We start from the raw sequence: 27,379 nt of genomic DNA on the forward strand, positions 1-27,379 counted from the left end.
TATCTGTAAGAAAAGTCAGTATATTTATGGTTTGCTTTATAAAAGTTACTATAATACAATGGTACATAGTATTGAATTCACAAAAATATGAACAAATATTTACAACAAGACACACCCACAACGGAAACACTTCTCTTCAAAACAAGTTACGTACGGATGACAGAGTCTATATGCACAAACATCCCTAAAACTTATGGGTTCTCTTCTTTGCAGGAGGAGAGAGGCAGAGAGGGAGGGACAAGAAAAAAAAAAAAAAAAAGTAGGAACCCCCAACTTTTCAAAAGCAAAGATTTGTTCAATGAAAATGAAGGCATCGAAAGAAAAACGAGCCACGTTTCTGGATATGGCCAACCATTTTTGGGGTGGGGCGGGGGGTTCCCGGGTACCGGTGAGGGTGCAGCCCCTGGCCCATTGGCCAAGGTGAGGCCAGGGTGAGGGACGAGGGTGGCCCCCAAGCCTGGTTTCCTCACATCCCCCTCCACTTCTATGGGAAGAAGGGAGAGAATGAAGGCAGCCCCTTGGGGGCCGCACAAGCAACTTAAATCAACCATCTCTACAAACTACACATTTCCTCATGTGAAAAATAAATATTTCCTCAGTTGCACAATTAGGCAGAAAACCGCAAACGGAAGAGAAGGTCACCGCTGTGCCCAGGTCCCTCCTCTGTGTCTTAATGCCCCCGATTTCATCGACCTCGACCTTGAAACTGGTGGGCACAATCTCAAACAGAGAGGGCATGGGGTAAAGAAATTAAAAAAAAAAAAAAAAAAAAAGAACACAACAAAACCACCAACGACAAAAAAAAAAAAGAGAGAGAGAGAGAGAGAGAAATAACAATTCTTTGTACAGAATTTACATGATAACAAGCTTGACACAAGCTGAGATACCAGAGGCTCCGGGCCTGCATCCATCCGCAGGGTGGGGGCTTCCCCGCTGGGAGCTCTCCCGTCTTGGTGAGGACTCCTGGTCACAACAGTCACTTTCCAGAAATTATTTACATGCCTGCTCTGCTTTCTGGGGTGCGAGGGACTTGCTTTTGTGTGTGTGTGTGTGTGTGTGTGTGTGTGTGTGTGTGTGTGAGAGAGAGAGAGAGAGAGAGAGAGAGAGAGAGAGAGAGATTTTTGGAAATACAAAGAAATGAGCAAAAAAGTCTCCCCACATGTTTCTACAAGAAACAATGTTCCCGAGAAAAAGTCCTTTATGGCAGCCTATATACAGAAGTTGGTTCTGAACTTCAAAAACCTATTTCTTCCCTTCGTTTTGATTTTATACACGCACAAGAAAAAAAAAAAAATCTATGGAAATAAACCCTGAAGAGGATGATGGGGAAGAGGGTAAAAGGAGTTAAAAAATAAAAAACAAAAAACTGTCAGACTTAGATCTGAGCTTTAAAAATCTTCTCCAAGATTTTCCTTTCTCTGGGAGAATAATCTCACTCTGAAAATAAATACGCTCTTGCCTCCTTGGGATGAGGGGGCTGCTGGCAGGGTGAGTTCGGGTATGGGCCAGGGGCAAGCGGGTGAAGCTTATAGACCAAAAAAAAAAAAAAAAAAAAAAAATGCCACACGCATCTGGTCAGAGACCCGAAGTGGCGGGACTAGGGGACCCGCCTGCCCTGGGAGGCCCTCCTCCTGCCCTGGGGGGAGGTGAGAGCAGGAGAGAGTAGACAGGACCCTTCCCAGTGCCCCCACGCCCACACTGGGGCCTCCGGGAGGCTCCCTCATTGCTGGCATTCGAATGAGAAAGTAAACATTGAACCCAAGATTCTGGGGGTGGCAGGGTGTGGGGTGGCAGGGAGAGCCCAGAGGGGAAATTCCTGCCTGGGACCAGCTTGGCTCCACCAGGGTCTGCTAGGGGAAATGGCGCCCCCAGGCTGCTGGGGAAGGAACAGAAGGGGGGGTGTCTTCTCCTCACTGAGTCGCTGCCAGCAGAGAGGGGGCCTTGCGTAGTGTTCTGAGGTCACAGCCTGGGGCTGACCCCCCTCCTCTCTGCAGCACCTGGCCCAGCGCCCTGGCCCGGGGGTTCCGGGACGCGGGCCGACACGCCACCATACCGAGGCCTCTGCAGCCCCCGCCGGGGGTCCCCGCTCTCTGATTCTGCCTTCACATTTCAACGGTTAAAATGTCTTTTCTTACGATGAGGAAGAGAGTAAAGAGAAGACAAAACAACATAGCAGCATTCATGGACAGAGGCTGACTGGGAAAGAGAAGGACAGAGACAGAGACGGAGAGCGAGAGACACGGACAGAGAGAAGTTTACGCTGGAGTTGAACAAAAATCCTGAAGGGAGCATTTTAAAAAAACCAAAGAGACATGGGCCAAGAGACACAGAAGCCCTTTCCCACTGAGGGGCTGGAGCTGCGCTGGGTTCCGGGGGTAGTGTTGGGGGCGCCAGGCCCTGACATGGCCGCTGGGTAGGGGACAGCACCTGAAATGGGGGTGGGAGGTGGGGCTGGGCCCCGGGGGCCGGGGGCTCCACGCGCGGGAGCCCCAGGGCAGCACGGGCGGCCTTCTGCGGGGCGCCGGTGCGGGGCCTAGTTGAGGGTCCCCCGGCAGTTCTCGGAGCCGCACAGGCAGGGGATCTTGACGTCCTCGATGGGGAACTTGTAGTCATAGGTGATCTCCTCATTGACGTTGATGTGCTGCTTTGAGTAGATGACGATCTTCTTCTGCGACTCCACCGTGATCACCTTGGCATAGCAGTTGGGCTGTGGGTGAGGCGGGAGGGGAGGGTGAGCCGATGACCCACCAGGCACCCGACCCGGGCCCCCCAAACCCGACCACGCTCCATGCTCAAAGCCTGACTGACTTGCTTCTTGCCCCCGATTTCCACTGGCCACCTGCTCCAGGCCCCCGGCTCCCCTGTCTGGGTGACAGGGACCCTTGCCTCTGATAATAAATAAGAATGATGACAATGGTGATGATACTAAATTATTCTCCAGGGCTGCGATTTCCATTTACACTGCAGGCGACTTCCAAGTTTTTGTATTTCTAGCTCAGGCCTCACTTCTGAGCTCCAGAGAAGGGGTCAGCCAACCCCGGCCGGCAGCTGCCTGTTACTGCAAGTCGAGTTTTCCTGGCACACAGCCACACCCATTCATTTACACACTGTCTACAGGCTGCTTTTGTTACAATGGCAGTTAAGGAGTTGCTAAGAGATTGTCTGGGCCACGAAGCCAAAAATATTTACTATCAGGCCTTTTAAAGAAAAGGATTGCTGGACCCTGCTCCAGACCCAGAAATCCAAGTGTCTGCTTGCTATCTGCCTTCGGCAGCTCCTGGAGACGTTTTTGACTCAGTAAGCTCAAACCTCAACTGTAGGGCGCCCAGGCCCCCAAGCAGCTGTCTCCCACACCTCCTTCTTACACCGAGGCTGGCTCTGGCCCACTGCTGTGCCCAGAGGGTTCTCCCTCCAAAGGACCTACTGATTCTGTCTACTGCCCTTCACCTCCACTGCCGCAGCCCCAGCCAGGTCTCTCTCATCACTCGGCTGGACCTCAGCAGCGCCCGCTACCTCGCTGTCCTCTGAGATAATCTACTCCTGACCCAGCAGCCAGGGAAATCTTCCCAAAGGAAGAGCAGACCCAGTGGTCTCATGGCTCGAAACCTGACAGTGGCCCGCTTGCTTGGCTTTTAGAGAAACTTCTCAGCTCGGCCTGCAAGGCTGAGTGATCTGGCCACCCCAAGCCTGCCAACCTCATTCTCTTACCCGCCCTCTCAACACCTACTCCATCCCTACTGTCTGCTTTGCTGTCCCTTCAGGGCCTCATTGAACGGAACACTTGCCCCACTCACTGCCACCTGGTGATCCCCTCCTAACCCTCAGGTGCCACAGGGAGGCAAGAGGAAGTCCCTACTGGCCCCAGTGATGCTCCAGTCACAGTCGTGAGAGCTAGCTGTGTCCTCTGTGTCAAAGGGAACTCATTGGGGCGCCTGGGTGGCTCAGTCGGTTAAGCGTCCGACTTCGGCTCAGGTCATGATCTCACGGTTTGTGAGTTCAAGCCCCGCACTGGGATCTGTGCTGACAGCGCAGAGCCTGGCACCTGTTTCGGTTTCTGTGTCTCCCTCTTCCTCTCTGCCCTCCCTCCCTTGCTCGAGCTCTGTCTCTCTCTCTCTCTCTCTCTCTCTCAAAAATAGATGAACATTTAAAAAAAGAGAGAGAGAATTCATTGGTTCTCCCGACAACCTACAAGGAGGGACCATTACCATCCCTGTTTTACAGATCAGGAAACCGAGGCACTGAGACGTTAACTAACTAGCCTACAGTCACTTGCTAAGTAGCAAGGTCATGACTTGAAACAAGAGTTGGGCATATCTGCTCTGGAACTAGCCTGTCCCCTGTTTGAAGCTCCCTGTGCCTATCTTCGGCGTGAGAACCCCCCTTGTTGTCAACACTCACTGCCCCCTGGACCAGTGCCATCCACCACTGTCACCACTAGCCACGTGAGACTATTTAAGTTAAAATTAAACTCAATTAAATTAAAAACTCAGTTCCTCAGGGGGCGCCTGGGTGGCTCAGTCGGTTGAGCGTCTGACTTCAGCTCAGGCCATGATCTCCCAGTTCACGGGTTCGGGCCCCGCGTGGAGCTCAGTGCTGACAGCTCAGAGCCTGGAGCCTGCTTCCGATTCTGTGTCTCCCTCTCTTTCTCTGCCCCTCCCCTGCTCGCACTCTGTCTCTGTCTCTCTCAAAAATAAACAAACATTAAAAAATAAGTTAAAAAAAACCCAAAAACCAAAAGTCAGTTCCTCAGTGGCAGGGGCCACATTTTAAGTGCTCGACCCCACGGGCAGCCGGTACCACAACAGTGGCCACTACGGATGCTGTGCCGCTCACAGAGTTCTGCTGGACAGCACCGCCCCGGGACCGAAGGCCTCGGAGGGCCGAGCCTGACCGCCGGCGGCACAGCAAAAGGCCAGCACGGAGGAGGAACCGGGTAAACGTGAACTGAGCGGACTACTTCCGGAGTGAACTGAGGGGACGACTTCCTGAGTGAACTGAGCGGATTACTTCCGGAGTGAACTGAGAGGACTACTTCCGGAGTGAACGGAGGGGGACTACTTTCAGAGCACCTCGAGTCTCGTCATGCCGTTTTGCGGAAGGGAAAACTGAAGCTCAAGGGAGCAAAACGCGGTGTATGAACGAGGCCTCCCCCCCACCCTGCCTCCATCACCCTCGGGCAACCAGAGCTTGGGACGGAGGCCATGCCGGTTCCGTGCCAGAAGCTTCTGGGTCCTTCGGGCACAGCGGCAGGGGCAGCAGCGGCCCCCGGACAGGCACTCACGTTGCAGCTGTGGTTGATGAAGCGCGCGAAGTTGCCGCACTTGGTGGCGTCGATGATGGTGTCGTGGTCCACCCGGAACATGTAGCTGCTGCCGATGCCCTCGTCCTCGTAACGCTTTTCCCGCATGTCCGCGATCACCTGGCCGGGAGCAGGCCTCAGTCGGGGCTGGCCCGGCCCGCTCCCACCCCTGCTCCCAGCCTGCCGGGCGGTGCCTACCTGGCGGATGTTCTGGCCCACGTACTCAATGACCATCTCGTCGGCCGCGATGGGCTCCATGGCGAACAGGCCCCAGTCGTGAATGTGGCTCTTGCAGAATTTGAGCTTCTTCTTCCGGAACTGGGGGAGGGAAGGGGCTGAGAGGTGAAAGGCCTGGCCGCAGCCCCGCTGCCACCCGGTGGCCCTGGGTGGGGCCCGGCCTCACCTTGAGCTGGTTGAACTTGAGCAGGTCACTGTCACAGCTGCCAGTGAAGGAGGACAGGAGGCGGCGCTGTTCAGAACGCCGCTCCGAGCCGGCCCGAGTGGAGGCGTGTGGCTGTGCCGGGATGCTCATGCCCTGTGAGGGGGACGGGGGGACGGATCAGGAGGGGTGGGACCGCCCTGCTCACCGTGGCACCGGGACCGGGGTCCCTATCACACCCTAAGCCCCGGGTTCCTGTCGTCCCACCTTCTCAGCCTCCTTGCTCTGGGCTTGGCCGTGCCTGTCCCATCCCTACTTGTCCCCTCTCCTCTTCCCTGGTCCTTCCTGCCAGAATGTGAACGTCCTCAACGGCCTCCGGTCAGAGAACAACACAACTTTTCCTTCACACTTGCCGTCTTTCCTGTCCCAGCTAGAAGACTTGGAAAGAACTCCACTTCCGGGAGACAAGATGGTGCGTGTCCCTCCACCCTGTCCCCCGTGGCTCTCACCACCGGCCCTCCGACCTCCCCAGGCTTTCGAGATCATGGCTCTTTCCTTGGCACCCTTCCTTCTCTTCCTTCCCTCGGCCACCCTCGTCCTCTACCCTCCTGCCCTCACGCCCTCTCCCTGGGTGAGCTCTTCCTTGCCGTGACCTCCCATGAACATTTCCATCCCGATGACTGGAAGTCTCTCCCCTGCCCCAAGTTCTCTACTGCACCCGTATATCGAACTGCCTAAAAGACCTCACTCCCTGGATGTTCCACAAACCCCAGAACGCAAGCTTCCCACCTCAGAGCTTGGCATCCAGCTCCCTGGTTCCCCAAGCCAGACCCAGCTGCATCCCAGCCAGGTCCTTGGTCTCCTCCAGCCAATCCAGCCCCCAGTGCTGTCCTTTTGGCTTCCCGATATCCCACTGTTCCTGCTATTCTTTCAAAAACATCCACTTTTTTCTCACAGCAAATCAAGTTGAACCTACCCAAATGTCTGGACTGGGAAATGTAGCAGCTGTGCACGGTCTCCCCTGTGGACCCTTGGGGTCAACTCTTCACACAGCAGCCAGCGTAAGCTTTGAAAATCATGGGCCGAGCCACGTCACCCTCACCCTCTCTCTGGAAGCCCTCATGTGGCTGTCACACACAGAATACAAATCTAACCTCATCACCACAGCCTCCAGGGCCCTGAGGACTTGTTGTTCTGTCTCTGGTCTCAGCTAGTCTTTCCTTTCCTTTCTCACGCCACTGAGATCCGCACCCCGCCCCCCCCCCCCCCCCACCTCAGGGCCTTTGCACATCCTGTTCACTCTGTGCATGACTTCAAGTCATTCTTGAAAAGCATGACTTCCAGACTTAGTGACCCCCTCTCCTGTCTTGTTTTGTTTTGAAGTAGGCTTCATGCCCAGCGTGGACCCCAATGCAGGGCTTGAACTCATGACCCGGAGATCAAGACCTGAGCTGAGACCAAGAGTCAGATGTTCAACTAAGCCATGCAGGCACCCCATCCCCCCTCCTGTTTTAACTTTAAAAGAACGTGGGTTTTTTTTTAATGTTTATTTATTTTTGAGAGAGAGAGACAGACAGAGCATGAGCAGGGGAGGGGCAGAGAAAGAGGGAGACCCAGAATCCGAAGCAGGCTCCAGGCTCCGAGCTATCAACACAGAGCCTGATGCGGGACTCAGACCCACGAGCCAGGAGATCATGACCTGAGCCGAAGTCGGACGCCTAACCGACTGAGTGAGCCATCCAGGCCCCTAACCTTCATTTATTATTACTTTTTTTTAATAAAGTAGGCTCTACACCTAACATGGGGCTTGAACTCAAAACCCTGAGATCAAGAACTGCACGCTCTACTGACTTGAGCCAGCCAGGCTCCCCTCCTGTTTGAACTTTTTCTTGAAGCCTTTTCCTACTTCTCTGTGGTCTCTCCCAGCTATTCACGTGGCTCATTTCTTCACTTCATTCAGGTCTGGCTCAACTGTCACCTTCTGTGACCCCTCTGACTCCCCAGTCCCTAACCTCCTCTCCTGTTTTCCCCACCTGGAATTCTATGTTTATTTGTTCGCTTGATCATTTCCCACCTCCCCGCTAAAATGGAAGTTCTGTGAGGGAAAGGATTTTGTTTTGTTCACTGCTGTAGACCCAGAACAGTGCCTGGAACACAGCAGGCGCTCAGGAGACGTTTGCTGAATTTAAAGAGGAGAGAAGGAAACTTCTGGAAACACAACTCCACTCTGCTCTCATCCCTGATGAAAATCTCAGAGGCTCCCACTTCCCAGCCTCGCCTCACCTTTCCAACCAGGGTGCCCGGGTGAATTAACGCCTAACGCCCCCTGTGCCAGCCCCTCTGACCCCACAACCCCTCATGCCGCCTGGTACGCCCCCCTCCAGAAGGTCCCCACCCACAGCAGCCTGAGAGGCTCCAGTGTCCAGGCACCTGAGGGCAGTACCTGGGTGTCTGTCGGGGGCTCATCGGTGCTGGCGCGGCTGCTGTTGAGGTATCTGAGCTTGTCCTTCTTGTCGATGGTGTAGAAACCCTCGCTGCGGGCACAGCCCGTCACGTGCTCACGGATGCCATCGTCCCGTTTCTTTTTCTTAGCTGAAGAGAGGCTGGTGGGTGGGTGTGGGTCAAGGGCCACATGGACATTCTTGAAAAGCCCCTCCCAGTCCTTCCAGAGACAGCCCCACTGGGCCTGGCCTCTCTACCCTCAGGCTAATTTCCAGGAGGTTCCACCCCCCACACCTACACCACCTCCACTGAGGGTCAGAACTCTTGTCAGGGGTACCTGACTGCACGGTCCTGGGTGTATTTCTTATCTGCTTCCTGCCTCGGTTTCCCACCTGCGCACTGGGGCAATAACAAGGCTTCTCTGAATGATTATACACGTTCAGGTGCTTAGCAGACTTCCTGGAACAGAGGAAGTGCTCAGTAAACTAGTTTGGTATAAGGGGTATAAAGACAGCTCCAACTTGATAGTTCTGTCTGTGCTGGTAACACAACTATCAGGATTAGCATCATGGTTAAGAGCCCAGACTCTGGAACCAGAGTTGCCTGGGTTCAGATCCCAGCTCTGCTACGTCATAGCTGTGTGACTTTGGGCAGGTCGCTTAACCTCTCTGAGCCTTGGTTTCCATATAAGTGAAATGGGAATAATAGCTCCCACCTCACTGACCTGTTGGCAAGATCAAATTAGGTGATGGGGGGGCCAGGAGGAGTTGGCCCTCCGTCAGCCTCTGCTGCTCTGACGTGGTGCGATCCCGCCGCTACGTCTGGCCCCGGGACCCGCTAACTCTGGGGGTGAGACGGGCCTGGCACAGAAAAGGTGTTTTAAAGGTGCCAGTGAGGACTCCACATGGAGCCTGGCACGGTGCCAGCAGACGCCACTCAGTAGGTGGCGGGGAGTCGGGCGACTGCCGTCGTGGGTGTCGTGGGAGACGGGGCCCAGAGAGGCGGGCAAGGACCCCACCGCGTCGTCTAGGATATAGGGATGGTAGACCCAGAGTGTGTCGTTGAGCCAGTCCATGCCATTGTCCTGCTGCAGCAGCCGCTCGTAAGTGACACACAGGAAGCGGATGTCCTCCTCGTCGATGCCACCGTTCCAGATGTCGTACAGGATGGTCATCTCCTCAAACTCCGACCGGGGCCGGAAGAGGGGCTGCGGCGGTGAGAGCTCGGGCGAGGCTGAGGCCACCAGGTCCTCATGGCGTTTTTTAGGCGGCCGGCGCCAGGGCCCCCGAACCTTGGCCAGGTCCATGAACTCCTCGGTGACCTCGTCGCGCCCACGGGGGCCTGGAGGGATGGCCTCGGAGGGCCACTGGTTCTCTAGCTCCTTAAAGGGCAGCTTGGTAGGCTCAACAGGGGGTGGAGGTGGGGGCGGAGGAGGCTGGGGGGGCAGAGGGGGAGGGGGGGCCGGGATCCCCGCGTTCCGGAAGTCCAGGGTCACGGCCCGGGGGTCGTGGGTGCTGGGGAAGACAGGGGTCTGTGGCTGGCCTGGCAGGAGCAGGAGGTCTCTGCCGAGGGTGGCCCCCCCTGGCGGCCGGACCAAGGGCCCGTCCAAGGAGAGCACAGCCGGCGGGGATCGCCGGGGCCTGCCCGGCTTCCTCTTGATAGGGGGTGGGCAGGGGGCCAGGGGCGCAGGCAGCAGGGGCGGCAGCTGGGTGGGGGCCCGCGTCTGGGCCCGCAGGACAGGGACGGGCAATGCCAGGGGCAGGGGCAAGGGCAGGGGCAGGGGGAGAGGCAGACCCGTCTCCAGGAGCACCGGGGAGGTCAGGGGGCCGGACCGCTCATCGCGCCGGCCAGCTGGGAGGGGACAGACAGGCAGGAGCAGAGGTCCGCCGGGCTCAGGGAAGGTGGGCGTGAAGGTGAAGTCCCGACCGGGTGTCCTCGGGAGGCCCCCGCTGCTCAAGCTGGGGGACTGGGATGGGTAGGAGAAGGGGCTGCCGGGCACCTGCGGGGAGCTCAGTGACAGGCCACTGCTACCCCCTGACAGCGGGGGCTCCCCACTTGGCGTGGCCGGCACCGTCTCTGTGCTCTGTGACTTGGCCAGGCTGCCACAGAGACCCGGAGTACGCGGGGGCTGCTCCTCGGGAGGCGGCTCCAGAGGGACGGGTGGGTGTGGGGGCTCTGGGGTCTCGGGCTCTGGCGGTGGGCTAGGCGGCCGGGGTGGTCGAGGGGGTGGCAATGGCGGCTGCAGTGGTAAGGAGAGCAGCGTAGGGGACTCGGGCGCCACTTCCAGGTCATCCTCTGCAGAGAGGTGGGCAGAAACCGGACCGTTATTACTGGAGTCAAACATCTCGTGGTGCCCTATTTATGCTGCCCTACTCTGTGCTTGATACCCGACCTCACACCCCTCTGGGCCCCCTGGCATTCTGTGAGTGTGGGGACCGTCCCCCCACAACTAAACCACTCAAGGCTTCTTAGTGCCCAGCCCAATGTCTGGCACACAGTGGGTGCTTGATAAGCTAAAGACGTAGGAGATATGGTTCTTAGCCTTTGGCATTACGTCCTTAGAATGGTGTTCTTGTGAACAGGGAACGTCCCATGGATCCAGAAAATGGTCTCTGCTATTGAATAAAATTCAACAAGTCCCTTTTCTGCAGGACTTGTCAGTGCCTTTCTCCCAGCATTTATCTCCATCGTCATATAATATATTTTCTAGCTTATCTACTGTCATTTATCACCCTGTCTTCGAATGTAAGCTCCATGAAGGCAGATACTTTTGTCTGTTTGGCCACTGTTGTATTGTCAGTGCCTGAAACAGTACTGGGGACACAACATAGGCTTAATACATACCTATGGCAATATTCAAAGACCTGAGGTTCTGTAGCCAAACAATACAGAATTAAACAAAGTATAATAGGTTTCTTTCCCGAAGGATGTATTGGAGGATTGAACTGACCACACGGTGGCTACATAAGTTTAAGTTAATTAAATAACATTACAAATTCAGCTCAGCAGTAGGCACTTGCCACATTTCAAGTGCTCTTAGCAACATTGTATTTAATGGCTATGATATTGGAGAGAGCAGATAAAGAACGTTTCTATCACGGCAGAAAGTTCCACTGGACAGTATGTTACAGCCTTTAATATGCTTTCTGCGGCTCCACCAAGGTGGCAGAGAATGCTGTGTCCATGGCCCTTCTCACCTGGCCCAGCACCCCAAGCCTCCCCCACCTGCCTGTCACTAAAATGACCATATACACCTGCTCCCCACCCCTGCCACACCTTTCTGAGAGCATCTCATAGGACTAATGGTCCAAGGAGCAAACGGTGGGGAAATGTGGCACTGAGGAACGGTGACAGGAGCAGTTCTCTCAGGCAGCTATCTGAAGCTGTGGCTGGGTGCCAGGCTCCGTGCTGGCACATTATGTCATCTCACTCTGCCCTCCCGCACGACCTCATGGGGGACATACCACTGATCCCACATTACAGATGGGGAAACTGAAGCTTGGGAAGGTTACACGAATTACCCAAAGGAGCCTGGGCTCATTCTGCCGGTGAGGACATCCTGCCTCCATCCCCACCACCTCAACCGGGGTGGGGGGGGGAGGGGAGAAGGTGGGGAGGTGGGGGAACGGGCTGTGGGCTGCAGGTGTTACCTGGGGCGGGCTCCGGGGAAGGGGGGGGCCGGGCCTCCGTCTCTCCAGCAGGGGGCTCTGGAGACAGCAACCTGGCCCCTTCTTGCTTCAGGCCCGGTTCCTCTGAGGGCTCCTTGCAGCCTGCGAGCTCTTCGACACACACAGGCAAGGGGGGCTCTTCCAGCACGGAAGTCCGCTCCTCGGGAGCTCCGTCCTCAGCCTCGATGTCCACCTCCCCTTCCGTGACCGAGGACTCTGTCACAGGTGCCCCCGTGGCCACATCCTCCTCAAAGTCCTCATCGGGAGCAGCAGGAGCCATACTCTCGTCTGCTGCTGCGGTCTCCTCCTCCTGCTCCTCCTCTTCCTCCTCTTCCTCCTCCTCCTCCCTTGCCACCAGCTCCTCTTCATCCTCTGAGGATGACGATGAGGACTCGGAGCTTGATTCGAACTCAGAAGACTCAGAACTCTCGCTGGAGGACCCAGCTCCTGCCTTGGACGTGGCGATGCTCACCGTCTCCTCTGGGCAGGGGACACAGGGGACACAGGCATGAGCCCTTCAGCGTCTGCTGTGCGCTCCGGCTAGATGCTTCCCCAAACATCTCAGACTGATGGCACCCAGGCTGAACGTGGCCCTGATATCTCGGGGCGGGGGGGGGGGGGGGGGGGGCGCCTGCGTGTTAACTAGTCAGCATTTAAAAAAAACGGAGGCGAGGGGCGCCTGGGTGGCTCAGTCGGTTAAGCATCCGACCTCGGCTCAGGTCATCATCTCACAGTCTGTGAGTTCGAGCCCCGCGTCGGGCTCTGTGCTGACAGCTCAGAGCCTGGAGCCTGCTTCGGATTCTGTGTCTCCCTCTCTCTCTGACCCTCCCCCGTTCATGCTCTGTCTCTCTCTGTCTCAAAAATAAATAAACATTAAAAAAAAATAATAAATTAAAAAAAAAAAACGGAGGTGAAATCCGCGTAGCATAAAACGAACCATTTTAAAGTGAATAAGTCAGTGGTATTTAGTACATTACAACTATCTCTAGTTCCAAAACACTCTCATGAGCTCAAGAAGAGACCCAACACCTATAGCTCTCGCCCCTCCAGCCTCCCATCCCCAGACCCAAGCAACCACTAGCTTACTTTCTGTCTCTGTGGAGGGACCTGTTCTGGACATTGCGTACAAATGGAATCGTAGGGCGAGTCCTGTGCGTGTTTTAATGAGCTCACGTTTCAAAGACAAGAAATCTTGCCCCAAAAGTACTGCTGAAAGTTGCTCGGGCTCTGGTCTCTGCACAGGGGCCCTGGGGCAGACCAGGTGCCTGGGCCCACACCGCTCACCTCCGTCCGAGTCCCCTTCTTCCTTCTCACTCGCCTCTGACAGGGCTATGTCCTCGTCCTCATTCTCAGACTCCTCCCGCTCATCGCTGTCTTCAGCGTCATCATCCTGGGGGAGGGGGAGGGAGAGGGGAGGTCAGGCTGAGCAGAAGGGCCCCCCTCACCTGGCCCAGCACCCCAGGCCTCCCCAACCCGAAGGTACCTTATCTGATGTGGATGAGGTCGAGGAGGAGGAGACCTGGCTCCTGGGGCCTTCCTCCTCCTCCTCCTCCTCCTCCTCCTCCTCCTCTTCATCCTCCTCCTCCTCCTCCTCCTCCCCCTCCTCTTCCTCCTCAGTGCTTTCCCGCTCCTCCTTGTCAGAGGCCGAGGATGAGGGTGAGGTCGTGGAGGAGCCCGAGGATGAGGACGCCGATGACGATGAGGACACCGACAGTGACTCCTTCTCATCCTCCTCCCCGCCACTGTCCAGCTCCAGCGGCCGGGCTGGCCGGCGCCGCACGCCCACGCCCTTGGGGTCCCGCTTGGCAAGCTCACAAGGGGCGTCCGCCATATCCCGGTCCCGTTCTCGCTCTGACTCTGAGGGGAGAGAGGGGTGTCCGAACTGGGCTGGGGAAACACGGGAGAGCCCAGCGCCACGTGAGGGGGCGCACATACCTTCATCTTCCTCGTCCACAGAGGTTGAGGGCCGCAGGCGCTTCTGGTCACCAGAAGAGGCTGTGTCTGGCGGCTCCTTCCTCTTGACCTTGAAGGAGGGCAGGCGGATGGCCCCGCGCAGCCCGATGCCCAGGCCGAGGCCCTCATAGCCCAGGCCCTCGCCCTTGCCCCACGACTCCAGCAGGCACGAGGCGATGCGGTCCTTGGGCTTTGGCCTGTCCTCGTCCTTGTGCTCGCCTGACTTCACCGGGGTCAGAGAGGCCTGGGGTGTGAGAGAGGAGGGGACTGTCACCATGGTTACGGTGCTGCCGGTGGACCCCCACCTCCCCAGTGGGTGGCCCTCCCTAAGCAGCCTGCCTTCCCTCAACAGCGACAGCCACATGGTAACTGGCACTTCCTTCCCACCAAGTCGGCTGGGCTTCGTGCCTGCCCGACATTCCCGGCGCCCAACTCCGTCTCACTGAACTTCAACCTCCTCGCCTGCAGAGCAGGCTACATGCGGCAAGGACACGTCCGCGTCATGGACACACAAGCTTTAGAAGGTAACACTCACGCTTTCCTACTTGGGGGTTATGGGGATCAGTGTCCCTCAGGGGAAGAGAGCGTGCCTGCCGGCCGCCCGGGGGCACCCCGCACTCGTTGCCTACCTTGGCCATCCGCTCCTTCTTGTCCCACCACTCGTCAAAGGCGCGGAAAGCCACCACCTCCACCATCTTGCGGTTCAGGTCACGCTTCATGATGGCCTTCAGCTCTTTGAGCACCACCAGCAGGACGCCATCCACAGTGGCCTTGTGTGGGTCCTCCTGGCGTGGCACGTAGCCTGGTGGCGGCACTGACGGGTCGAACTTGGGTAGCGGTGGCCAGGGCTGCCCGCGGCCCGGTCCGCTGTTGCTCAGGGAGAACGGGCCCCGGTAGGGCGGCAGGTTGACAAACTGCAGCCCGGCTGAGGCGGCTGCGGCAGCAGCGGCCATGAAGGGCGGGTAGGGGCAGGCGCCCTGGCCAGTCATCAGACGGCTCAGCATCTGCGTTTGCATCTGGAAGGACATGGGCATGCCGCCCCACTGGCCACCCAGCACGTGGCTCATGTCCACCTGCATCACGGGAAACAGCCCTGGAGGGAAGGGCGGCAGCGGTGGTAGGATGGGTGGGGGCGGGACACCAGGGGGGGGCGCTGGCAGGGGTGGGGGGGGCACCGTCACAGCTGGGTGGGCGGGGGGCGGGGGGGGCGGGGGAGGCGGCAGAGGCGGGGGCATGGGGAAGCCTGGCTGTGGTGGGGGCGGCGGCGGGGGTGGGGGCAGCGGCGGGAAGCCGGGGGGTGGGGGCAGCGGCAGCGTCGGAGCCAGCACAGAGGGGGCTGCCACAGCTGCCGCCCCTGGGGTCACCACCATGGGTTTGGGGCAGTCGGCGCTGGTGATGGGGGCTGAGGGCATCTCATCGTCCGAGATTTCCATGTCCTCGCCCGAGGACTGCTGGCCCTGTGGGGAGAGCCGGGGAGAGTGGTGAGGCTGCGCCTGGGAGGCCAAGCTGGCTCCTAGAGCCCCTTCCAAACACCAGAAAGCTCGAGAAGCCCTTTGCAAGACTAATGAGCAACACGGATTCTGCAGTTTGGGTCCTAGTCCCCTCCCTTCTGGACCATGTGGCTTTGGGACCATGTGGCTTTGGGGAGTCACTTAACCTTGCTAAGCCTCAGTTTCCCCATTTGCATTATGGGCATCTTAATACCTGCCAGTTGGTTTACGAGGATGGATTCATTCATTCATTCATTCATTCATCCAGTAAACACTTGCTTAGCACCTGCTGTGTGCCAGGCACTGTCCTAGGTGCTGGGGACACAGCATTGAACAAGACAGACACAATTCTTGCTCTTGTGGAGCTAAGTTTCTAGAGGGAAGAGACACAGGAAAACCAGGATGAAGAGGAGAAATATAGAGCCCACCTTGGAGGAAAAGAAAGCTGGGGAGGGGGACAGGGTGTAAAGAGGGAAACAGATTCCATCTCAGCTTGAGAGATTCTATTTCAATTTGTAATCAGAGAATACTAACAATTAACACTTCTATGGTGCTTCCTACGTGCTCGGTATCTTTCTAAGGCCGTTCTTTTACCAAGGAAATTGGAGCACAGAAAGCTTAAGTAACTTGCCCAAGGCCACAGAGCCAATAAGAGATGGAGTCAGGATTCAAACCAGTTAGGCTCCCAGTCAGCCTGCTGTCCTCACTGCTGCAAGGAGGGCCCAGTGGCAAGGGTGACATTTGAGCAAGGAGAGTTAGCAGTTTTAAGGCTGCATAAATAGGAGGTATGTCTTTTTATTTTCCTTAGTTAATCTTTCATCTGGTCTTGAAACTGCACAACACCTTGTTTCACATCAGCACTGTAGCCTTGCAAGGTGGGGCTCTACTCCAATCCCTTCTGACAAGTGAGGAAACAGAGCCAAAAGCCACTGGCCCAGGAGGCACAGCCGGTCAGAAATAAGGCTGGGACTCAAGCTCAGGATGCCTGCCGAATGGAATCCAGGAACACTCACTGTACCAGGCAAACAGTGGGGAAGCCAAGGATGACCCCAGCTCCGAAATGGGCAAGGGCCCCTTTACATTGGGACACAGGCCTGGAACTGGAAGGAGGCATTGGGGTGTACCTGGTAGGGTTGGAGTGAGAAGGCAGAGCAGGGGTGGGGAGAGGAGAGTTCCGTCACCCCCAGGCTTTTGTGTCCGGACAAGAGGTGAGAAGGTGGCTCAGGCCCTGCCCTAGAAGATCTCGGTAAGGTGACAAGAGCGTTTGTAGGCTGCCACAGACAGGGAATGCATTTGAAGGCTGAGGGGGTGCTGTCTGTACAGGCTGTAAGGTCAGAGGTCAGATCTTCAGGTGAGGGAGTCCTCAAAGGGAAATGGGGGGGAGCGCCCGCGGGGAGAAGGGGAATACTAAACTTTCAGCAGCAGTAGGAAGCTCAGGATTTTGCTAGACCCCCACTACACACACACACACACACACACACACACACACACACTCTCTCTCTCTCTCTCTCTCTCTCTCTCTCTCTCTCTAAAGGTCCGCACGCACATGCAGCAGGAGGGACTGGCAGGCTCAGCCCGATACTCCGGGACAGCGCCCGGGAGATCAGTCCCGGACAGCGCCCAGCGAGGCGAGCGCAGCACATAGAGGGTTAACCCGGCATCGCGGCCAGCCAATCACAAGGAGACCCGGGATCCTGCGCTCCAGCCCTCGGCCCTGCCCCTCCCTCCGCCCCTCCGGCGCCCGGGGGTGGGGGTGAGAACCAGCGGGAACTAGCCGAGCGCACACGGCTCAGCACCGGCCCTCGCGCGGTGCCGGGAGCTTCCCTTGCGGGCACCTCAGTTAAGCCGAAGACTGTGTGAGGCAGGTACTTTCACCGTCCCATTTCACAGGCGATGAAACTGAGACTCAGAGAAGGAAAGTGCCTTACCCAAGGTCACATAACCAGTAAGCGACAGAGCTGGGTTTCCAGGCTCACGGACTGGAGCCTGAACTTTTAACCACCAGCCTCTGTGAAGAAAGGGAATCTCCCTCAGTGGTGCCCCTGCTCTGTCTCCGGAGTCTTCAGCCTGACCTAGCTGGGACTCCCTCCAGGTTCAGTCTGGAGGAGTCCGGGTGCTGCTCTCCAGGCTGCCGGCAGGGGGCTCCCGAGGGCCAGCCTGGAGGTTCTCTGTACTTTGGTCTTCCTACCGCTAAGATCTAGGGGCATCCCGACCCCATCTCTCTTCGGCTTCAGTCTCCCGCTTCCCTACAGTGACATGGTGGGAGAGCCCAGTCCCTCCGTCTACCCTGGGATTCCCAGTCCCGGACCATTCTGTCAGCATGGTAAACATCCCCCAAGCCCAGGCAGCAGAGAGGAAGGGAAGAGAAGATGGCAGGGCTGCCAGCCCCCCACCTCTGCACACCTGTCAACTCCTCCTGCCCGGACCCCTTGGCACCAGAAACCACTTCCCCAGAACTGCCTGGAGGCCCCCTGGAGCCCCGGCCACCTGCAGTGCCCTCCAGGGCAGGCCAAGTTCCTCTCTGTTCCTCCCCGAGGCAGCCAAACCTGCCTAATCAAAGGGCCTGGGAAGGGGGGTCCCTCCCTCCTGCCGCCCACAAGGGCACAGAGCTCTGTCTAAGCCCCTGGCTGCTCATGCCCGCTGGGCGTGCAGGTTCCAACACAGGTCTTCAGGAGGACCAGGACAGGTGCCTGGACCAGGAGTGGGGAGGAGCAGGGCCAAGGAAGATGACCTAATCCGTCCCTCCAAGGGATTGTAGCACACAGCAGCCCCCACCCCAACCCAGAGGCTGGAGATTTGGGTAATAAGACCCCAGATAAAGATCTATGGCTGAGGAGAGGCTGGAGAATGGTCAGTTTTGCCTGTTTCTGGCTGTGGCCTTCCCCCTAGGCTAACCCTTAAGTCCCGACTCCTGGAAACAGAGGAAAAGCTAAGGGAAAATTCAATGCCCTCCCTGCCCACCATGGCTTCCTCTCTTCAGAGGGCACCAGGTTCTAGAAGACAGTGCTCCAGAGCTCCCATCCGGCCTAGCCTAGCAGAATGCTCTGGCTAATCCCTCCCCCCAAATATGCCTGAGTGTCAGGATCAGCCCTGATCACCCTCAGGCGACCCAACAGACAAGGGGATCCAGAACCATTACCATAGTCCATACTATCTGGGGTCTCGGCAAACTCCTACCAAAGAAGCTCAAGTCAGAATTGATCCCTAGGAAAAGTCTTAACTTCCCATACCTAACAGGAGAGCAACAGAACTAGGTCATGTTTCCCTTCTCTCTATGGCTGCTAGGTTGCTCAGAGCCAAAGCAGCTGCTCAGTCACAGCTCCTGGTGCTTTTTGCGTTCGCTTTTTATTCTCTGTATTTGACCGGTTATTTTAGCTGCCCTAACCCTGTTACTTCTGTGTTTTAGCTAATTGTCCTGAGGGGATAACGTTTCAAAGGAGGAAAGGGAGACACAAGATAGACAAAACCAATCCAAGACAGAGGTGGACAGACATGGTGGTACCTCATCCATCTTCTCTGAGGTTGGGGTCCTGTCTCCAGCCAGGTCCAAGGCTACCTCAGTTGTCTGGCCCAGAAGACCAGTAGGGTCCGGGGGGCCTGGCTCCGGAGGGGGGCGGGGCCCCACGCCCAGGTCAAGCTCATCATCCTCGTCTGAGTCGGGTAGCGGCGTGGGGCTGATATCCTCCAGGCCGGTGCTGGAGGGGCGTGAGGAGGGTGGCGTGGGGCCTCGAAAGCCTGGCTGGGAGTTGGTGCCAAAGGGGGCCAGTGGGGAGAGCTGGGAGGAGGAGGAGGAGATGGGGCTGCCCTCCATCTGCAGCTCCGTATCCGAGTCCTGCTCTCGAAGGAAGGGCAGCTTGGTGCGCTGTTCCTTCAGCAGCATCTCTATGCGTGAGTCCAGGCTGTCGTGGGGCTTCTCCAGCCCCGCAGGTGAGGACTCCAGCGTAGGTGTGCCTGGACTGTCACAAGGCTCAGGGCTCCAGCCAAAGGTCGGCCGGCCACCCAGCTCCATGCTGTTGGCATCAGGGGGCGGTGGGCCGGGCGGTGTGCCTGGCTTCTCCTTGGTCAGGGGTTCGGTGGGTGGCAGGGGTGGGGGCACAGGTGCTCTCCGGAATTCCCCACTCTCACGGGCCCCAAAGGTGGTTGCGGTGGTGGGCTCCTCAGGGGGTGGGGGAAAAGGGGGCACAGGGGTCTGATACGGAGAGAAAGCCGACTTGAACGTGACTCCAGGAGCGGGGGTTGCTTGGGCAGGCGGTGGAGTGTGGGCGAACGTGGCCGAATCCTGTGGTTGGGCCTTGAATGGAGGGCCACTGCTGCCCCCACTGCTGCTGACTGCCCCAAACGGGAGGTCCACGGAGCCCCTGAAGGCAGCTGGGGCCCCGGCCACTGCGGTGACCGCACAGGAGTTGTGGACATAATGATGCTCGTGGCGGCGGTTGTAGGCGTCTGTGAACTTGCTTTCGTGGCGCCGGGCTTTGAAGGTCACCGTGGGGTCCTGGCTGAAGAGGTAGGAGGGTGTGGGCTGGCGGCTGGAGTAGCTGGAGTCCTGCGAGAAGGGGGTGCCCAGACGTGGCGTGAGCGGTGTGCCCTGTCCGTAGGAGTTGGGGGTGTCCAGGCGGCTGCTGGAGTACGCCGTGTCCTGGGAGAAGGGTGTCCCACCACTATTGGGGGTGACCGAGGAGGAGCCGGAGCCACAGCCTGCAGACAGACTACCGTCCTTGAGGCGCTTCAGAGCATCTGACAGCTAGAGAGAGAGAGGGAGAGACAAGTGAGGTTGCTGGAGGGGGCTGCATGCAATGGATGGGGGCTGTTTTCCCTCTACACTCCGGGGATCTCAGAGCCAAGCTGGCCACTCTAGAACTGCTGCATGGTGGAAGAAGCGGGGGGGGGGGGGGGTAGGAGATCGAAGAGGAGCTTCTGGATTGTCCTAACTTTTCTCTAATCATAGGATAGCCAGCTATCCCCAAAGAACCTTGAGGGTTTTTTCTAATCCTTAAAGCAGAGAGAAGAGAAGATCCTGACGTCTTGATTTAAACTGGGATTTCCTTCCCGTCTCAGACTGTCAGAAATCAAGGATCTTCCAGCAGGGAGAACTATAGTTTGGGGAGTGAGGGGGTGGCCAAGGGTCCTGTTCCCTCTGGTCTCCCAATGTTTTAGGAGTTAAGTCGTGTGACACGGTAAAAGTGCCTAACGAATAACCTAGCCGACCAGCAAGTCGGTGAAGGCTGCGTTGTGGAAAAGCTACTCCCGAGGGTAGGTGAGTTGATGCCAGGGAAGGGTTGGATTGAGAATCTCCCTGTGTGAGGGTGGCCTAGGTAGGAGGCAGTGGTTGGGTAAGGAGTCACGTCAGTCTCGCTCTGGGAATGGGGACCACTGAGGTCTGCTTTCTGGGGGCAGGGCTAGAGCAGTGCCCAGGACATCAGACACAGCAATGTTTCAGCATTAACACGAAGCCCTAAGTAGGCTGTGGGTCTGTGGGAATCCCAGGCTGGACAAGGCCAGGCTCCTCTGCCTCCTAGGCTCGGGCGTCCGACGCTAGAGATGGTGAATGGGGGCGAAGGGCCCATCAGAGGCCGGTGATGAGTGTGAGTATGTGGGGGGGAGGGTACTGGATGGTAATAAACCCACCTGCAGGGTCTCATTCACGATTGGAGAGACAGCGTCCAGCTCACCCACTGGGAGGGTCTGGGGTGTGTATCGGCCCGTGACCAACAGTTCGTAGAACCGCATGCGGGTTTCCCCTGTGGGAAGGGCAAGGGAGGGAGGATTGAGGGAGGCTCCAGGATGGGGCAGACCCCACAGGTTGGCTTATGGGCCCCTGGCGCCTGAGACCCCCAAGCCTGAGAAGCTTTGTGACCCTGACCGGGGAACCACCTCTCTGTACCTCACTGAGGAGTCCGATCTGTTCAACCAAGCTGCTCACCTGTGTGATTTTTCTGACCCTAAGATTCAGAATTTAATCCTCTGTGGGGCCGGGACTCCCCCCAAAACAGAAACACCACCCCCAACACAGAGCCTCTCCCTGTCACTTGAGCCATAGCACCTGAAAAAAGAGTCAGGTTTTCCCACTTAACAGCCAGAGCCTGCAGCAGGTGGAGAGACCCAGTGACACAGAGGTGACAGTTCACTTTATTGTTAACTATCTGAGGCCAGGTGACCAGCAGAGTTTGTAAAACACAGTCTAGTACCACGTTACTGTGACCTCCATGGGCCTCCTCCGCTGACCTGGCTGACCAGGCCTCCCCAGCTCTGCCGGGCTGGTCCCACTGGGCCCTGTCTGGTAACCCTCCCCCATCAGCAGAGAGAGGCCTCTATAGACCCTGGGGCCCCAGATTATTGATATTTATAGAGCCCTCTGAGGCAGCTGCTTACATATGCAAAGGAGGCACATTCCTTGAGCTACACTTTACACTTTGCTGGTCTCTTTCTTGAAATACAAAGTTAGTTGGCAGTCTCTGAGGGCCTCCCACTTTTTTTTTTTTTTTCTTCCTTTTTTTCAGAAATGAAATTTTGGGAAGAGCCGGCTGCTCCTTAAAATGGGCATGTGACAGGGAAGAAGGTTCCACATTCAGTTCTCAGGGAGAAATGAGACTGCAGCCACACAAGGGATGTGTAGAGTTTGAAGGGTCTGTACTCCCCTGACAGAGACAGGAACCCAGGCTTGTGCCCTGAGGAAACTCAGAACTAGATATGGGCTTGGCAAGAGTTTGTGGGATAACGGTGCCCACCCAGTTCCAGCATCCCTCCACAGCCCCCAGCAAGGTCTTAGAGACCTAGTCAATATGTATTCATCGTTGAAAGCACAAGAAAGGTTTAGATTTTCCTGTTTGGGTTTGGTGTGCCATTTGCCTCTAAACACCATGCTCACAAAACTCCTAGAAGCTGGCCACCTAAGCCTTCCCAGACAGTGTCTCCCAGAAAACCTCAAGAAGCACCGGACCCAACAGTGCCTTCCCAGTCACAGGGCAGGTTGGTCCTGGGGCACCCAGCACCTTCTTTCATATGGGCGGGAACTTCCCTAGAGAGGCCACAGGCAAACTTTGGGGGATGCCCTAGAGTCTTGCAAGCCCCTCCATCCGGTCGAGAAGAAGCCTCCCAGGAATGGAAGGAAGGAAGGGTGACTTCCCCAGCCCCACTCTGTCAGCAGTGAGCTCAGAGTGAGCACATAGCGGGATTCCCGGCGCATGGGAGGTGCTGCTGTCTCTTTAAGAGAGAGGAGGGAAGGCACAGTGTCAACCCTTGAGCACCCACAGCAGCCCGCCCAGCTCTATCAGAACATTATCAATGAAACCACACTCTGAGCCCAGATTGGTTCCCACTCCAGAAGGAAGGGGCAGCATGGGGGAGGGGGGGGGGGGACCCTGGATCCTTGGAGGATTCCCTTTTTAGTTGAAGGACCTACTCTATATGTATTTAAAGGCATTCTAGTGGCTCCCTCTCAGCTCCCACAAATAAACAAACCCTGCCTCTTCCCCTAACACAGATGGCAACACTGGAGACTGCCTAAACCCAGGCCACTAGGGCTCCAGGAGGGGCCCGCAGGGGTGTCAGTGGTGGGGAAGCCTCTGGGTGGTCCCTAGGGGTACATGCAGTAGCCAAGGACAGCACATTGGGTAAATTATAGCCTGTCTCCTAGCAACAGACAACACATTTAGCTCCATGTGACTCTATCCTCAGGAGGGGGCAAAAAAAAAAAAAAAAAAGGGCTGTTGGGGGGGGGGTCCCTAACACTGCAAGAGGGGCTCTGGGAGGGAAAGGAGTCGTAGTGACAGGCCTCACTGCCCCTCCATCGCAGTTTGTCCCAAGTGGGTCTCCACTCACCTTTAGTGTCCAGCTCCACGTGGATGATATTGCCCATGACCGAAGTGCTATGCAGGTGCTGAACCGCCTCTTTGGCTCCCCTGACCGTGGCAAAGACCACCTTGGCAATGCCCAAGTGCTTCTTGGTCTTAGGGTTGTACAAAATCTCCACCTCCTCCACCTCCCCATACTTCTTGCACATGTCCCTCAGGAAGTTTTCTCGGATGTTATCATTCAGCTTGGCAAATGTCACCTGCTTCGGAGGCACCGGGCCCACGTAGAACTCATCGATCTGGCAGGGACGAGGGGGAAGGGAGTTTGGAGAACATTGAAACCGAAGGGAAACACAACATTCCCCACTCGCGTGCCCGATGAAAACAATGAAGGTTAAAAAATAATTTAAAAAAAAAAATGCACGCGGGCGGGCCCGGGAAGCGGAGGATTAAATCGTTTGGAACGTGGAAGTCCTCTGGGTTCGAAAGGAAAGGGGAAAAAGAAACAGTTTCTCTTTCCCCACCCCCCCATTCTGGCCTCCTCTCCCTGCAGCCGGGTCAGGGGCGAACCCTTGGTCTATGAAGTTGTCCCCTCTTAAGCCACAAGACTGAGAAGGGGGGTGGGTCCCTAGGCCAAGCCGCGGGGGCTAGCAGGAGCCAGGTGGGGACCCGGAGCCCCCAGCTGGGCCGGCAGGACACTGTATCAGATCCTTGATTACAGTTTCACTGAATGTTATTCTGTTTACAGTAGCTGAGAGAGGACACCCCTCTCGCTGCCATCTCCCCCTCCCCGCCAAAACTTCCCTGGCCATGGACGGCGGGAACTCAGAACCAGCCTAGGCTCCGGCAGAACTGGCGTTATTTTCGAACTCGGGGACTGGGGAGGCGGGGAGACACCGTGGGGTCGGGGGGGGGGGGAGGGGTCCTACCTTGAATTTGGGCACCGACAACTCCAGCTCCTTGTTTTTGGTCCAGATCCCAACGACCCGGGGATCTTCGACAATTTCCACCGGGCGGTTGCTGGACATCTGTGGGGAGGAATGGGGGGGGCGGGGCGGAATGGGAGGGCTGGTCCCACTCCCCAGGGGCAGAGGCAGACGCCCCCCCCCCCTTCTCCAGGCACTTGTCAAACTCCAGGACTGGGGACCCGGCTGACAGTTGGCCCGGTGGTCGGAAGGGGGGGTCCCTGGGCAGCTCGGACCCCTTTCCCTCCGCCCCGGGCACGGCTGGTGGTGGGTGGGGGCGGCGGGGAGGCGCGCCGGCTACTCACCGCCAGGCTGAAATGCTGCCCATCGTAGCGGTACAGTTTATGATGCCCCTTTTTCAGAGCTGGGTCAATCATCAACTTGTAACTTCTCCAATGGTGGTTCCTCCTCTCGCCCGAAGGGCCGGGCTGCGGCGGGGGCTGCTGGTGGTGGTGGTGGGGGGGGTGACTGTTCTCCATGCCGTTAACCCAACCTGAAAACGAGCAAGTTGTTGTCGTCTCCGCCGCGGCGGCGGCGGCGGCGGCCGCCGCTTCTACACACACGCGAAAGAATCAAATCGTCCAGCCCCCACCCCCTCCCACCTTACCAGCGCGCCCCAAAAGGAGCTGTCTCGCTGGCTCCCCCCAAAATAAGAATAGAGCGAGAGAATAACCCTTCCGGGAGAATTAGGCGCCCGCCCGCTCGGCCACCGTCTCGGGGCGGCAGCGAGGGGCTCCCGGGGGCCCCCGGTGCGTGCTGGCGGGGCCCGGGGCGTCCGGAGGACGCGGGCTCCGGCCCATGGTGCCCGTCCTGCCTCCCGGCCGCCCGGCGTGGCGCTCGCTCGCTCGCTCGGCCCGGCTCGCGCGCTGGGCTCGCGGCAGGCCTGGCGCCGCCCGCCCGCCCGCCCGCCCGCTCGGCCGGAGCCCGGGCCGGGGCCGGGGCCGGGGGCTCGGGCCGCCCGGCTGCCGACCGCGGCCTCTCCCTCCCCGAGCCGCGCTTACATCCCCGCCGGGCGCCGGCCTCCCTGCGCCGCCAGCCAGTACATGGTGTCCCCCGCGGGAGCCGAGGCCGGGGCGGCCGGACGGGGGGCCGGGAGGGGGGGGGCGCCGCCGCCGCGGCTGCCGGGCCCGGAGCTGCTGCCGCCGCCGCCGCTGCTGCTGCTGCTGCTGCTGCTGCCCGGGAGGCGGCTGGCGGCGGAGGCTCGGCTCCCAGTAGCCGCACATCCCACAATACACCGCTAAGGAGCCCGACCCGAGCGCTCACCCTCCTCCTCTTCCTCCTCCTCCTCCTCTTCCTCCTCCCCTCTCCTTCCTCGCCGCTTCCCCAGGCACTCTCCCGGCGGCGGCAGCTGCGCCGCCAAAGCCCCGGGCCCCAGCGGCCCCCCACCCCTCACTCGCGCGCTCCCACACTGCCTCCCCCCTCCCCGGGGGAAGGCCTTTTAATTTATTTATTCTGCTGGGACTTAGGTGGGGGGCTTGGCTGGCGGGGGAGGGGGGGGTCTCCCCGGGCTCTACCTCCCGCGGCTGGGGCTACCCTCCGAGCCGCGGCGGCCGCGGCGTGCGCCTGGGGCCTCCAAAACTGTTTCCAAACTGCCAAGACCGGAGGTGGGCTCGTGGGGGCTGGGGGAAAGGGCTGGGTTTTTTTGAGGGGTGTGTGTGTACGATTGTGTGTTTAGATGCTGGGAACCGTGGGGGGAGGCAAGACGACTCGAGACGAGTTGCAATCGAGGTATCTTCGCTCCGGCTTCCTCCTTCTGCCCCGAGACCCCCTCCCCCGTGGTGCTGAGCTAGGGAGGGGAAACCAGGATTTTAACCAAATTAGCATTCACATTCCTGGGAGGATGTAGCCCTCGCCTGGACCTGGGTGATAGAAGCTTTTTGCTCTGTTTTTATTTTTGGAGAGGAGCGCCCTGTAATTGTCCTAAACACATGCTTCTCTCTCCACCCCCCCCCTTCCTCCTCCAGCCACCGACGGAGGAGAGAGTCCCCCTTTTTTGCATTTATCTTTTCCTTCCCCTTTCTTTATTAAAGGTCCGGGAGTGGCGGCGCCCAATCAGCGCGCGGCTTCCATTTTGTGAGTTCAACTCCGAGGCTCCCGGGCTTCGCGAGGACGCATTTGCAGCCCCCTCTGCCTGTCCTCTCGGGCGGCCGAGGCGAAGGAGCCGCCTTTCTGGGGCTTCGTGGTGGTGTATTTCATATTGGGGCTCTTTTCGGGGTTTGTAATTTGGCCGTGGGTAGGTAATTGGCTGGAGCAGGGCGGCAGGGCGCGGCAGCCAATCAGCGCGCGGCTTCTATAGGGCTTGAGTTATTAGACGCTGATCTCAAAACATCGTTCATCAGACACCAAGGAGAGGCCAACAGATGAGGGGAGCCATTTTTCTGCAATGGAATTAAATGGCCAAGTGGGTTTTTCCTTTGTTGCAAATGGGGAATGCTTTTCCTTTGACTCCACCATCCAGTTCAGGACGCCTCAGTGTTGTGTTTAACATTTGTCAACAGGCTAAAGGACTCACAATTGGAAGAATGAAGAAGACTTTTTAAAAAGATCTGGATTTTTCCTTATGACTTGGAATCCATCTTTGTCTTGTATAACTAGGTCATAGCACACCATTAATGTCAGCAGTTAACAATTTTGAATTCCAAAAAACCTAAGTAAATGACATATTTAATTTTTTTCCTCTTTTTTTCTTGGGTGGGTGGGGGGAGCTTGGAGCTGTCTTAATCTGTATTCTCTTGACTGAACAATAAATTTTTAAATATATATAGTTTCCTCTATTAAACACTTAAACCTGGCCATCTTATTAACTCCTTCTGCTCTCTTTTTAACAAGGTAATGTTTTAAATGTATAGTTTTAGGACTAGCGAAATGGCAGCAACAAAAAATTGTAAGCAGTTGTTACTTTTAAGCTTTTAAAAAACCTTTTACATTGTAAGTACCCAATCCATTCTGTCCTTACGCAGTGCAGTTTTCATGTTAATGTTGCTGAGATGTCCTTAATTTTCTGAACCTTCATCTGCATGTATGTCTTTGTCGCTCTTGTCTAATATAAGCCAGTGAAAATGCTTTTAGACGATTTTGCTTTTATAAAGCTAAGGTTTTCTAGCTTTAAGCTTTTGAAAATGTTTAAAGCAATAAATGCTAGTCAGCTTTCTTCCCAGTAACATGTACACGTTCTTTGAAAATCGATCTATTTGAAGAAAAACAGCTCTGTTTTTCTCGTCTTGGTAGGGGGGTGGGTGAGGGAAAGGAAGACCTTCTCTTTGTGTACAGAGTCTAAAGCCGTCACAGGAAACTAGATTAAAACTGGAAAACAAGTCCTAGCTGGTTCGAGCCAAACACCAACGTTAACTCGCGGGTATTTTCTATGGTGGTTGGGATGGCCGTGCGTCTTTT

The 27,379-nt window shown here is 57.2% G+C and overlaps 2 protein-coding genes across 3 annotated transcripts in view; one reads left to right on the plus strand and one right to left on the minus strand.

Moving 5' to 3' along the window:
* SETD1B (SET domain containing 1B, histone lysine methyltransferase) lies at nucleotides 1-25,095 on the minus strand. 2 transcript variants are annotated; one of them, XM_053901983.1, is made up of 17 exons: nucleotides 24,988-25,095; nucleotides 24,292-24,479; nucleotides 23,951-24,049; nucleotides 23,050-23,320; nucleotides 20,857-20,969; nucleotides 18,734-19,972; nucleotides 14,371-15,198; nucleotides 13,724-13,985; nucleotides 13,272-13,645; nucleotides 13,073-13,178; nucleotides 11,771-12,268; nucleotides 9,156-10,415; nucleotides 8,122-8,288; nucleotides 5,703-5,834; nucleotides 5,498-5,617; nucleotides 5,282-5,419; nucleotides 1-2,707 (listed from the first exon to the last, which is right to left on the minus strand). In XM_053901983.1, the coding sequence occupies exons 2-17, from the start codon at nucleotides 24,463-24,465 to the stop codon at nucleotides 2,534-2,536; spliced, it is 5,955 nt and encodes a 1,984-aa protein (XP_053757958.1). In that variant the 5' UTR covers nucleotides 24,466-24,479; nucleotides 24,988-25,095; the 3' UTR covers nucleotides 1-2,533. The 2 variants fall into 2 exon arrangements, with proteins under 2 accessions (XP_053757958.1, XP_053757959.1); XM_053901984.1 differs by lacking the exon at nucleotides 24,988-25,095 and adding an exon at nucleotides 24,594-24,861.
* LOC128777113 (translation initiation factor IF-2-like) overlaps nucleotides 24,464-27,379 on the plus strand; it is a 6,341-nt gene continuing 3,425 nt past the window's right edge. Inside the window, exons 1-3 of the mRNA XM_053902888.1 lie at nucleotides 24,464-24,614; nucleotides 24,868-25,590; nucleotides 26,017-26,059. Of these exons, the coding sequence (XP_053758863.1) occupies nucleotides 24,464-24,614; nucleotides 24,868-25,590; nucleotides 26,017-26,059 (917 nt within the window). The remainder of the gene's footprint in view (nucleotides 24,615-24,867; nucleotides 25,591-26,016; nucleotides 26,060-27,379) is intronic.

This window comes from Panthera pardus, unplaced genomic scaffold, assembly GCF_024362965.1.
Source record: "Panthera pardus isolate Hobbes unplaced genomic scaffold, ASM2436296v1 HiC_scaffold_15, whole genome shotgun sequence".
Classification (NCBI taxonomy): domain Eukaryota; kingdom Metazoa; phylum Chordata; class Mammalia; order Carnivora; family Felidae; genus Panthera; species Panthera pardus.

Coding starts and splice junctions, on each gene's coding strand:
- SETD1B (XM_053901983.1), bottom strand. CDS start 24,465: ATGGAGAACAGTCACCCCCCCCACCACCACCACCAGCAGCCCCCGCCG. Junction 13,986..14,370: donor AGAAGGAGCGGATGGCCAAG/GTAGGCAACGAG, acceptor CTCACACCCCAG/GCCTCTCTGACCCCGGTGAA. Junction 13,179..13,271: donor CCTCATCCACATCAGATAAG/GTACCTTCGGGT, acceptor CCCCTCCCCCAG/GATGATGACGCTGAAGACAG.